The sequence below is a fragment of the Cannabis sativa genome, chromosome 8 (genome assembly GCF_029168945.1).
Source record: "Cannabis sativa cultivar Pink pepper isolate KNU-18-1 chromosome 8, ASM2916894v1, whole genome shotgun sequence".
Classification (NCBI taxonomy): Eukaryota; Viridiplantae; Streptophyta; class Magnoliopsida; order Rosales; family Cannabaceae; genus Cannabis; species Cannabis sativa.
The window spans coordinates 4,076,359-4,089,035 of NC_083608.1; the positions used below are offsets into that span (position 1 = coordinate 4,076,359).

General features: G+C 33.8%; 1 protein-coding gene across 1 annotated transcript; it reads right to left on the reverse strand.

Moving 5' to 3' along the window:
- Positions 1-6,804: 6,804 nt before the first annotated feature.
- Positions 6,805-8,091, reverse strand: LOC133030364 (uncharacterized mitochondrial protein AtMg00810-like). The gene has a single exon (XM_061103096.1). It carries the CDS (start codon positions 8,089-8,091, stop codon positions 6,805-6,807), a length of 1,287 nt encoding a protein of 428 aa, XP_060959079.1.
- Between the last annotated feature and the right edge of the window lie 4,586 nt (positions 8,092-12,677).

A 12,677-nucleotide genomic window follows, 5' to 3' on the forward strand; every position in this document is an offset into this window, starting at 1 on the left:
AATTTCGGACCAACTTAAATCAATAATTTTTTCATTTAATGATTAATTAAAATAAATGAATTAAAATATATTATACTTAGAAATTGAATTAATTAGTCTATGAAAGTCTAGATAGTTATTATCTGTTTTGCTTGAAGTATTTTTCTAGTGTATTGAATTAAATAGAAAATTAATATTTAAGTTGATTTTTAATCATGATACTTAAATATTTGAATTTTTTTTTAGATATTTAATTAAATAGGAAAATTATATTTTTTGTTGAAAATTAATTTTTATTAATTTTGGGCCAACATAAAATTAGAGTAATTTTCCAGGATTTATTTTTATTTTATTTTAAAGCATTTTCGAAAGTAGTATTCTTATACACTTCATTTTTTGAAATGCAATATATATAGAAAATTAAATTGGAGTTGTAAATTAATTTAAATTAATTTTTAAACAACTTAAATTGAATAATTTTCTAAATATTTATGGAAATTATTACTAAGATGGAAATAATTCATATTATTTTCATATCCATCTAAGTATAATTTATAAATATTACATTAAAATTTATATTTAGAATTTTTTATTCTAAATTGGAAATTTTAATTAATATATATATTTAAAATAAATTGATTAAAATAAATATTAGAAGAAAATACAACTTTCATTAAATAATGAGCTTTATTATTAAGACATTCGATCTCCATTGTTGGTTTTACATAGCTATTGTTTTAGTGAGTAATCCTCCCTAATGGAGGAACGTTCATTAGCAAGTTAGCACCGTTTAATCTCGAAACATAAGTAATCTTGTAAGTTTTTTTATAGTTTTGATCACCCTAATGGTGGCGACTGTGTAAGACTTGCAAGAATATGAAACAATGGTGGAAGCTCATAAGATAGAATAGCCTTGACTCTCGCCTAAACGGGACAACGCGGATTCCAATCTTGATCGAATGAAAGGTTGCTAGAATGTTTATCATTTTAGATGAACTGACAACTCTATTCAATGGATGGTAGCTTTGACTCTCGCCTAAACGGGACACTGATATCAGTTTGTTGAAGACATTGGAAATTATTTAGGATTGTATGTTTTAGTATTTTCACTTATCATTCCTACTTGTTATGTGATTAATAATTTCTGAATTGTGTATGAATTTATATTGAACCATGTTATTTTCTATTATTAAATTGTAGTTTAATTTCGAATCTTCATTGTTGGTCTAACTTGGTTTGTTTTTCTAATGAGATAAATCCCTAATGGATTTTCACCATTAGACTAACATAATAGTGTTAGATCTCGAAAGATAAATATTGTATATGCAACATCTAGCTGTTCATCAATAGATGACACCTTAGACTAGTATTTTACAATATGAAACAAGAAGATTGTATAAATAAGATCACTTTGACTTTCGCTAATCTGAGCATCGTTGGATTCTTATTTAAAACGAAATTATCCTAATTCCTCTTAGCTTATTCATTTCGAATTAGCTCAATGACATAAATCATTTCATGTCATTCTATATTTTCTCTTAAGAAATTAAATGACGCACTTGATTATATTCCCGAAATTCTATCCCAAAATGATATAAATCCTCAATCTTAGAAATCTCCTACTTGTATGGGCAAATCAGACTTAGAGTTAGATTACTAGTGGTGGTCCAAGAAAGAATTACTAATTATACAGTTACACTTTCACAAGTGTTTAATAACCATTTTCTATCAATGGATTTAAACTGTATGAGTTTAGTATTTTGTGACTAGAATCCACTTGCACTATTCTAAGAACTCTTTGATGTAACTAAATTTAAGTCATCAAAAGATACAACCACATATTTTATAAATCTATGGCATTTGTATCTTGTTCATAGTGGTTTTGACAAGATCATTCTCTGCAAAGAGTTAATATGCCTATATCCACTGAAATTAAGTTCATCTCATTCGTAGATGGATGTACATTCAGGGGTGGATATGAGTTTTCGTTGTATTCTTAAAACGATCACTCTAGATTTTACCTTATGCAAAAGAAATTTGAAATGTTTGAAAAGTTTCATGAATTTCTAGCAATGGTGGAAAACCATTAAGGTAAGTGGTTAAAGATCTTGCGAACTGATAGGGGTGGAGAAATAGTTAGTAGATATGCAGTTCAAAGATCATTAATTTGATTTTTGAATTATATCCAAACTTACCTCCCCAGAAATTCGAGTTGCATATTGATGATTAGTTACTAGTCGTTGCCTAAATCCTTCTATGGTAATAAAATTTCAGAATGATGCAATGGTTATATACTTAATAAATCATTACTAGATTAATGGATGACCTAATCATTAAGAAAAGCCAGATCTGCTAACCCTGGTTTGCATGTTTGTTAGCTATTCTAAGTGATTAGAGGTGGACCATCCCATAGTCATTAGATAAGAAAGTGTTTGTTTAAACAAATACTACCTTTCTAAGAGAATGACTATGTCTGAAAATAAAGTAGTAAATAAAGGAGATAATTTTTTCTTGATTCCAAAAGTGTTCTATCATCTTATTCTACATATGATGATCCCATTGCCTCTGTTGTCTTGACACAACCAAAGAGGTTAATACCATTTAGTTTTCTTGGACATAATTCACGGTACCTTGTCGTAGTGGGAGAGTTTCAATGAACTTTACTTCTTATGACTTGGAAGACACTAGTGATTAAAATCCATTGTGAGTTTAAACAAGTAATGGATTGTCAAGATAAGAAACTAAGAAGAAAATCCAAGGGAACTTTGGTTTAATCCATTCACATGGAGTAACCTAAAGTTTTCTATTACAAGGACATAAAAGGAAATTTTCGTTAATAAGTCTATTCAATGGACTTAACAAAACTTTGGTTCCTAGTATTATAGGTTTGAGTTTATCTAAACCTATGGCTTGTGGTATACCTGGTAATTACTTACTCTAATGCAAGCAACTTACTTTAGTAAGATGCTGAAGCATTTTCTTTCCAATGGCAATCTATAAAAGCTTCACAACTTCTTAGACATAGATTTTATTTATCTAAGGAAAAGTCTCAACTATTCCAGAAAAGATAAAGCCATGAAAGAATTTCTTAAATCAACAGTGAGAGGTCTCAGATATGCTTTAGTATGCCTTAGACCAGACACCTGCTGTTGAGTGGGAGTAATGAGTAGGTATCAGATTAATTAAAATGAATTAACTGAGTCTTACAAGCAGTATGGTCTCAACTAGTATGGGGACCATGGGTCTATATAACCCAGCTTCCAATAAGTCGAACCGAATTTACCAAGCAAATTCCCTAACTTATTAATTCCTTATTGAATCCACACTTAGAACCTTGAATTGCACTCTCAGTCATATAGAACGCTCTATATGTTCCATGGTATAGACACGTCATCAGTTATCCATTGTTATAATCCTAATTTGATCAATGACCCTCTAATAGATGATCTTCATTGAAAAGGCACTAAGTGACCGTTACACCTTCAATGTATTTTATCCTTAAAACACTTAGCTCCGTATAAATGATATTTCAGCGAAGTCAAATGAGATCTCCACCATTTATCTCTGTTTAGCCAAGCTCGAAGGATATCATCGTTTCACTTCTAAATTCCTATAGAAGTTATAGACTCCATATTGATGTTAGCGCTCCCACTCAATTATACTATCATGTTCCCAAAATGTACGTATCACCCTGACCCAAAAGTAGGCTTAACTAACAAATCAAAGAACATGTATAGTACTCTTGAGATCAAACCTAATCATGTCAGGACTAAGATCATTTGATCTAGGATCAACAGGTGATATTGAATTGAATAGATATTACGGTAAATTTTAATATATCTAATCTAAATTCAATATCGGTCCCTTCCGATGTATACTCCATACATCTGATACTGGTAAACTTTGCCAATGTCCTGGAAAGGACATAACACTTTTCCAAGGTGTAAGAAAACCTATCGCTGATTATACCATGTCAGTCTAAATCCAGTGTTCTGACAAATCAGGGAATAAACTTTCGACATAATTAAGATTAGGCTAATTAGTAATTTCCCCCCCGAACTTTGACATTTACTAAATCATGCCCCCTGAACTTTTTTTGCCGTTAAAAATTCCCCTGAACTATTAACATTGTTAAATTTAAGGACTTTTATCTAATTTTAGTAAAAAAAATTTAACATGGATTAAAGTTCAAGGGGCATGATTTAATACATATAAAAGTTTGAGAGGCATGATTTGGTAGATATCAAAGTCTGGGGAGCATGATTTAGTACCTGAAACAGTAAAATTGAATGAAATTAAACAAAAGTCCTTAAATTTAACAATCTCAATAGTTCAGGGAGAATTTTTAACGGCCAAAAAAGTTAAGGGGCATGATTTAGTACATGTCAAAATTCGGGGGGGGGGGGGGGAAATTGCTAATTAGCCTTAAGATTATATTCCACTGTGCTGACAATACTATAATCATTAACAAATTCATATGTTCTGGACTTAAATAGAATTCATACATTATATATATAATCATGAAATAAATCATGTGAACCATGCAACATAAAATGTTATTTCTGATCTTTATTAATAAGTAAATCTGATTATATTGAAATGAGTTTTATTTAGGCCATAAAACCCAACACCTAAATCACATCAATCATAACATAGATAAGTGACACGCTAAATCACTTTCCGGGGACTTAAACTTGAAACTAAAAGTTTCCCTATCGATGAATAGCATGGCAATACCCTAAAAATCGCAAAAATGGGAAAAACTAGGGTTGCCAAAATTGCTCCAACTAGTAGAGCGGTTCCCAACCGGAATTCCAGTTCTGCGGGGTTTCCTGGGGACCAACCGGAATTCCGGTTCCTACAGGTTCCCCTGAACCGGAGTTCCGGTTCAGTGCAGGAAGGATTCAAAAAATTCATATCTCACTTAAAACAACCCCAAATCATACTAAACTTTCTAGACCTGTTCCATATATCCCAATGACCATATTCAAGGAAATAAAACACAACTACATGCACTGAAACAAAACTTTCCATTAAAGAGCCAAGCTTGAGTTCTAAAACTCAAAGCTTGCTCAAACCTAATAACAGCCACAATTCAAGCTTAATTCAACATACTCTAGCATAATCAAACCTTTGAAAACAATACTAAATAACTACACCAACCACAGCAGCAAAAACACTAATTCATGCAAAATTTCAATCTTAAAACTCAAAGAACTAAAGAGGAAATTGCAAAGAGGTTTACCTTGGCTTGGATTAAACTTAGAGCTGCTGGAAACTTGGAAGATTTGAAGAACAAAATCAAACCCTAGCTGGTTCTAGGGATTTCGAAAGAGAGAGAGAAAATTGAGAGTGAAATGCGATATTTCCCTTACTTTATTTTTTCTTTGAAAAGGAGATAAACACACCATATTTGATCAATTAAACCAACTTAAAGTCAGATTAATTAACCTAACTAAAGTCACAAAAAGATAAACTAAAGATTGGCAAAATGATAAACACACCATATTTGATCAATTAAACCAACTTAAAGTCAGATTAATTAACCTAACTAAAGTCACAAAAAGATAAACTAAAGATTGAAAAAATGACCATTTTGCCCTTCCATACTATTAACCACTAAAGGTCACTAAGGGTATTTTAGGAAATTCTAAAATCCCGACATATCAAGACATTCCCAATGTCTAACTAAACTGCCCCGCTATACTTAAAATACTAGGATGTAAAAGCCAAACACCGCGTTCCAATGTTGTCGGGCATTGAAAATGCAAAATCATAAAATTTCTATATGTGACACAAAAATTCATTCTGAATTCAAATAAAACATCATAAATGAATAATTTAGAATTAATAAATAATTTTCATAATTAAACCCTAATTATCTGCTAATTTCTAAATTTAAGCTAAGCGGTCTTTACAACATTCCTTTTATCCTGACACGTGTCCCTCATTGAGAAGGTAGTCGAATTTTGGGTATAACAACAACACAGTGAAAAAACAATGCGTGCAAGACTCGAGAAGTGGAGAAGTAAGGACCTCCCAACAATCCAAATTTTTAAATAGAAAAAAGAGAGGTATACCTGAAGATGAAAAGCTTGTTGTGGAAGATTAAATGGAGATGCTGAAACTATCTTGTCGACAAATCTATGCAGATCCCTTAGGTGGTAGGAATAATCATAGCCTCCCCCTAGAACGACTCAAGACGACGGCTACCATAAATGGTGGAACAGGAAAAGACTTGAAGGAGGAAGAAAAAACAAAGAAAAACAATAAGAACTAAATCTAAACACACTTAGTGAGATCTTACGCAATGAATAGACAGGTAGAGGAGTGAAAGAGCAATTAATGAGTGATCAGAAGGATAAAAGGACAAAATGCATTAAGAGAAATAAATGCAAAGCAAGAGTAGCAGAAGAGTTGCAAGTCAAAGAGAAGAAAGAACGACAAAGAAAATGAAAGAAAGCAAGATCAAAATAAAATCGAAACGACACCAAAGAGGCAAAAAACAGGATTAGATCCAGAAGAAGAAGAAACAGGATTGAACTAGTAACTCCAGATGTAACCCGCTAGAGAGTTCCAGAACTGCCATTAGAGCAGCGTAACAGAAAACAAAGAACAAAGAAAGATTTTATTGAATAGAGAAGTGTATTACAAAGTGAATGAATAGCAGAATTACAAGATACTGATATATATACATGACTAACAACCGAACTAAGGACAAAACTAACTAAGCTAGAAGATAACTAATTAGCAGAAAAACAGTTAACGGTATTTACTGTCAAGAGGCAAAAAGACCAAAATATACATAAGTCTAATATTCCCCCCTCAAGATGGACTGTATATGTCATATACAGCCATCTTGCGAATATGGGAAGAGAGGATGGTAGATGGCAAAGGCTTGGTAAATGCATCAGCAAGTTGGAGAGTAGTGTTTACTGGTATGAGCCGAATTGCTGAAGCTTTGATCTTTTCGCGTATGAAGTGACAATCTAATTCGTTATGCTTAGTGCGCTCGTGGAAGGTGGGATTGTTAGCTATGTGGATTGCGGATTGGTTATCGCAATAGAGAAATGCAGGAGCATCTTGAGGAATTTGTAAGTCTTTGAGTAAGTATTGAAGCCAAGTGACTTCACTGCCTGCAGTGGCAAGAGCCCTGTACTCGGCTTCAGTTGAGCTTCGAGAAATGGTCGTTTGCTTCTTGGTTTTCCAGAAAATGAGACAATCACCTATGAATATACAAAAACCCGATGTAGATCTGCGAGTGGTAGGACAGGAGGCCCAGTCTGAATCAGAGAAGCCTCTTAGATGTAGTGTGGAAGTAGAGCTGTAGAGGAGTCCTTGTCCTGGACATCTTTTTAGATCTCGAAGGAGATGATGCACGACTTGCATATGAGGAGTACGAGGAGAAGACATGAACTGACTTAGAGTGTTTACAGCATAGGTGATGTCGGGTCTGGACAATGTAAGATATAACAAACAGCCAATAAGTTGTCGATAAGCAGATGGATCATCAAGAGTAGTTCCTGCAATGTCATCAAGCTTTGTTTTGGGGTCCATTGGGGTTTTAGCTGGTTTACTCCCTGCAAAACCAGTATTTGTTAACAGCTGAAGGGTGTACTTCCTTTGAGAGAGGAATATGCCTTCTGATGATCTTGCAATTTCGAACCCAAGAAAGTATTTGAGAGGTCCTAGAGCTTTTAATTTGAACCGGTGATTGAGGGAGTCCTGAAGCTGATGCAGAAGGTTTTTATTGGGGCCTGCGATGATGATGTCGTCTACATAAACTAGAAGTGCAATGAAATTAGGTCCAGAACCTTTGGTGAATAATGTATAGTCGGCTTGTGATTGTTGGAAACCTTCCAAGGTGAGAGCATCCGAAAGCTTCTGGTACCATTGTCTAGATGACTGTTTTAAACCGTAAATGGATTTATTAAGTTTACATACAAGGTTTGAGTCATTACTGTCATTGTCAATGAGGGAGAGACCAGGTGGAATGACCATGTAGACTTCTTCGTTTAAATCTCCATTAAGAAACGCGTTATTGATATCGATTTGCAATGTGTGCCAATTTTGAATAGTTGAAATGGCAAGTAGAAGCTTGAAAGTTACCATCTTGGCAACAGGTGAGAATGTGTCAAAAAAAATCGAGGCCTTCTTGCTAAGAAAAACCTTGAGCAACTAATCTTGCTTTGCACCTTTCAACGGAACCATCACTATTAAACTTTATTTTGTAGACCCAACGACATCCTATAGCCCTTTTGTTTGGTGGAAGTTTGACATAGGTCCATGTCTTGTTCTGCAAAAGGGCATATAATTCAGTTTGCATAGCTTGATTCCACACTTTGAGTTGACTGGCTTGCTTGTAATTTCGTGGTTCAAAGAGTGCTGTGACAGCCAAAACAAAAGATTTATAAGTATTCGAAAGCTTATCATAGGAAATAAACTTACTAAGGGGATGAGGTGTAGAAGGTTGATCATGCAAGATGGAATTGCAGTCATAATCTCTCAAGTAGGCAGGGGGTTTCGTCTGTCTAGTGGTTCTTCTTAATGCTGGTTCTCTTAATGTGGGTTCACTAGCAGCAGGACATGCATTATTGCTGTCAGATATGTGTTGTCCAGCATCATTCGATTCTTCCATTTGTTCCTGTGTGGTGTCATTTGTGTTGCTACTGAAATTGACATCTGTAGGGAAATCACTCACAGGTGTGTTAAAAACTATAGTAGAGGGAAAAACCATATTAGAAAAAGGACCAACATCATTTGGTTCAGTATTAAGAGTCTTAAAAGGATAAATCTGTTCATGAAAGTAGACATTTCTGGAAATAAAAATTTGTTTGCTATTTAAATCATAGAGTTTATATCCCTTTACACCTTGAGGGTAGCCTAAGAAAACACAAGGCTTGGCCCTTGGAGCAAATTTGGTTCTATGAGCTGTGAGGGTGGAAGCAAACACAAGACAACCAAAATTTTTCAAATGAGAATAATCTGGTTTATTTCCAAATAAAAGTTCATAGGGAGTTTTGTTTTTAAGCAAGGGAGTGGGAGTGCGATTTATCAAGAAAGTGGCAGTCATTATGCATTCGGACCAAAACTTTATAGGCATATTGGCTTGAAAGAATAAGGCACGGGCAACATTCAAGAGATGCTGATGTTTTCTCTCAGCTATAGCGTTTTGTTCTGGTGTTTCGATGCAGGTGAAGTCATGCAATATGCCAAGCTTACCAAAGAGATCCTTGAAAACTAATTCAGGAGCATTATCAGATCGAAAACGTTTGATAGTGCATTGGAACTGGTTCTGAACATAAGAAATAAATTGTGGCACAATATTGGAAACCTCTGATTTGTGTTGCATCAAATATACCCAGGTGAATCGAGTGTGGTCATCCACTAAAGTAAGAAAATATTTATAGTTAGAGTGAGATGGAACATGATATGGTCCCCAAGTGTCACAATGAACAAGATCAAATTTGTTTTGAGCAAAAGAATTTTTATTAGGAAATGGTAATTTCTTTTGTTTTGCCAAAGGGCAAACATAACAAGGAGAATGTTTGTGAACATTATTAACAATACACTTTAATTGTTTACTCAAAAGGGCTAATCTTTTCTCGGATAGGTGTCCCAATCTTGAATGCCATAGTTCTGCTGTAACAGAGAGGACATTTTCTGATTGAGCAGTATCCAAGATGTAAAGACCATCGATATTTCTACCTCTGCCAATCTCCCTCTGTTGGAGTTTGTCCTGTATTCGAAAGTTATCAGTAGAGAACTTAACAGAAATAGAATTTAAAATGGTTAAGCTACTTATAGAGATTATATTGTACTTGAAATGAGGAGCATAAAGAACATCAGTTAATATGAGATTTTTGTTAACACAAACAGATCCACTTTGTTGGACAAAAAGAAATTCATTATTTGGCAAAATTAGTTTCACTTTTGGTATAGGACAGACATATTGAAACATGTTAATGTTATTGCAAATATGTCTAGTAGCTCCTGAATCTATAATCCAAGATTCATTATTGGGAGTAAAGCAATGATTTGATAAAATTATACCTGTAGCTCCTGAAGAGGAACTCGGGTCAGTATTGTTCATACCATTTAGTTGATTTGCAAGCAGATTCAGTTGCTGTTGGTATTGAGTTGCATTGAGTTGTGGAAGTAAGGTGTGAGTTTCTTCAGAGGAACTCGATTCATTGCTGGTTTGCACCTGGTTTGCACTAGCATCCTTTGATCTGTTGCTTTTAAAACCTGGTGGATAGCCATGGATTTATAACACTTCTCAATAGTGTGACCATGTATATTACAATGAGTACAAAAAGGCGTATTTCTTTTTGTTTGCTGATTCTTGTTTCCCTGTGAGTCAGATCTTGGTGGAGGAGGATTTTTGTCATTCTGAAAAGCAAAGGCAAGATTAGTATTTGAATTCTGTCCATTAATGTTGTTACCTTTCTGATTTTCCTCTTGAGTCACCAAGTGAAACACACGGTTTGCCTCTGGCAGGGGATCCATCAGTAGTATGTTGCTACAGATTTGAGTGAAATTGTCAGATAGACCCATCAAGAAAGACATTATGTATTCCATGTGATGATGTTCTTGAAGTCTTTTAACACCACCACAAGTGCAACCATTACAGGTACAATTGGGTCTGTAATTAGACAATTCCTCCCATATGGTCTTCAGTTTAGTGTAATACATGCTGATGGTTTGGTTTTCCTGTCTAAGGTTCATCAGACCTTTTCTTAGGTTGTAAATGTGTGGCCCATTTCTTTGATGGAAACGGATCTTGAGGTCAGCCCAAATGGCTGCTGCAGATTCATCATACAACAAACTAGAGGAGATTTCTTTAGAAACAGAGTTAAGAATCTAGGATATAACAATATTATTATTCCTAATCCAAGCATTATAAAGATTGTATTTAGTAGAAGGGGGTTTAGGAATAGAACCATCTAAAAATCCCAGCTTGTTCTTGACAGAAATGGCAAGCTGTATCGCTCGACTCCAGGAGATGTAATTATCTTGCCCTGTAAGTGGTTGTGAGACTAGGATGTTCCCTGGATTATCTCCATGATGAAGATAATATGGATCTGGATCTTCAATTGGATTCCTTGAACTTTGCATTTGAGTACTCTGATTGATGATCTACTGAGGATTTGTGCTGATAATCGGAGTAGGATCTCTTGTCTCAATTTCTTGATCATTGTTTGACATCGCAGAACAGGAGAAGAACAAGAAAGGAGCAGGAAAGAAGAAAAGAAGAAGAAAAAAAGAATGCTGGATTAGCAATCTTGGATAAGCGCCACCATTGCCGGAGAAGAAGAACACATGGCTAAGCAAGAGAAGCGGAAGCGATCGGGATCAGTCGTGGAAAAGCATACTTTTCCGCTCTGATACCATAACAGAAAACAGAGAACAAAGAAAGATTTTATTGAATAGAGAAGTGTATTACAAAGTGAATGAATAGCAGAATTACAAGATACTGATATATATACATGACTAACAACCGACCTAAGGACAAAACTAACTAAGCTAGAAGATAACTAATTAGCAGAAAAACAGTTAACGGTATTAACTGTCAAGAGGCAAAAAGACCAAAATATACATAAGTCTAATACAGCGGATGCTCTTGCTCATTATGCTCTTGCTCATATCTTTCTACTTCACACACACTAGAAACTCCTATATTTTGTTAAGAGATTCATCAAAGTTCCAACAAAAAATATATGGACTAATGCAGTCCAAATAGAATATTAAGTGTGAGATAAAAATGAATCTCTGTTTTTGATATTCTAACTATTCATAATTTCTCAAAGATATACTAAAAGTCTGTTTTAATTACATGTAAAAAAAATTAGAACTTTTCATTTATACTGTATTACATTAGCTATATAATATTTTTATGGAAGATAATATGTAGTTTTAATTTTTATGATTATATAAATATATTAATATAAATTAAAAGTTGAACATAATATTATGTACAGCAACTTAACAAACGAAAAGAAAAAAACAAAAGCCTTGTATACCATAGTCGTTCCTTAATTATCATAGCATATTCGATCAAATTGAGTGGCATACAATAAAGCATTAGATGTCTAGATTTGGTGGTCTAGTTTTGGATAGCAACAAGATCAAATCGTCAGTAACTTATGTACATAGTGAAAAATTGTATGTATTGGTTGATAATAAAGTTAAGGAAGCATATATTCTTACACTCTTGGTATGATTAAGATCCAAGAAGAATGATCGCAAAGTGGATAAAAGAAGCATTTTCCCCCTTTAACACCTGTTTAAGGGACATTCTGTTTGTAGTCTCCCTACCTTTGTTTTCTTCTTTATCTCAAAGAATATGTATGGTTTTATCAACTAACTTAATTAATACATCTAATCTTATGACAAGAGTGAAAGAGAGAGAAAAAGATCTACCATGCATGAAATAATATTTTATAATCACTTTATCAATGAAATAAGGACTGCTAATCTTAATTAACGAATTAATTAGCATGGCAATAACTAATGTACGTATTAATTTTTATTAGGCAGTAGAATCCTCTTTAATTATGTAGTTAATTTCGTGAAATTACAATACTAGATTCATATGTACTAATACCTATTCAATTGGAAGAAAATAGTGTTGGCCAATTTTTATTTTTATTTTGTTTTTTTAGTCTTGGACGATATACATCATTAATATCACATGT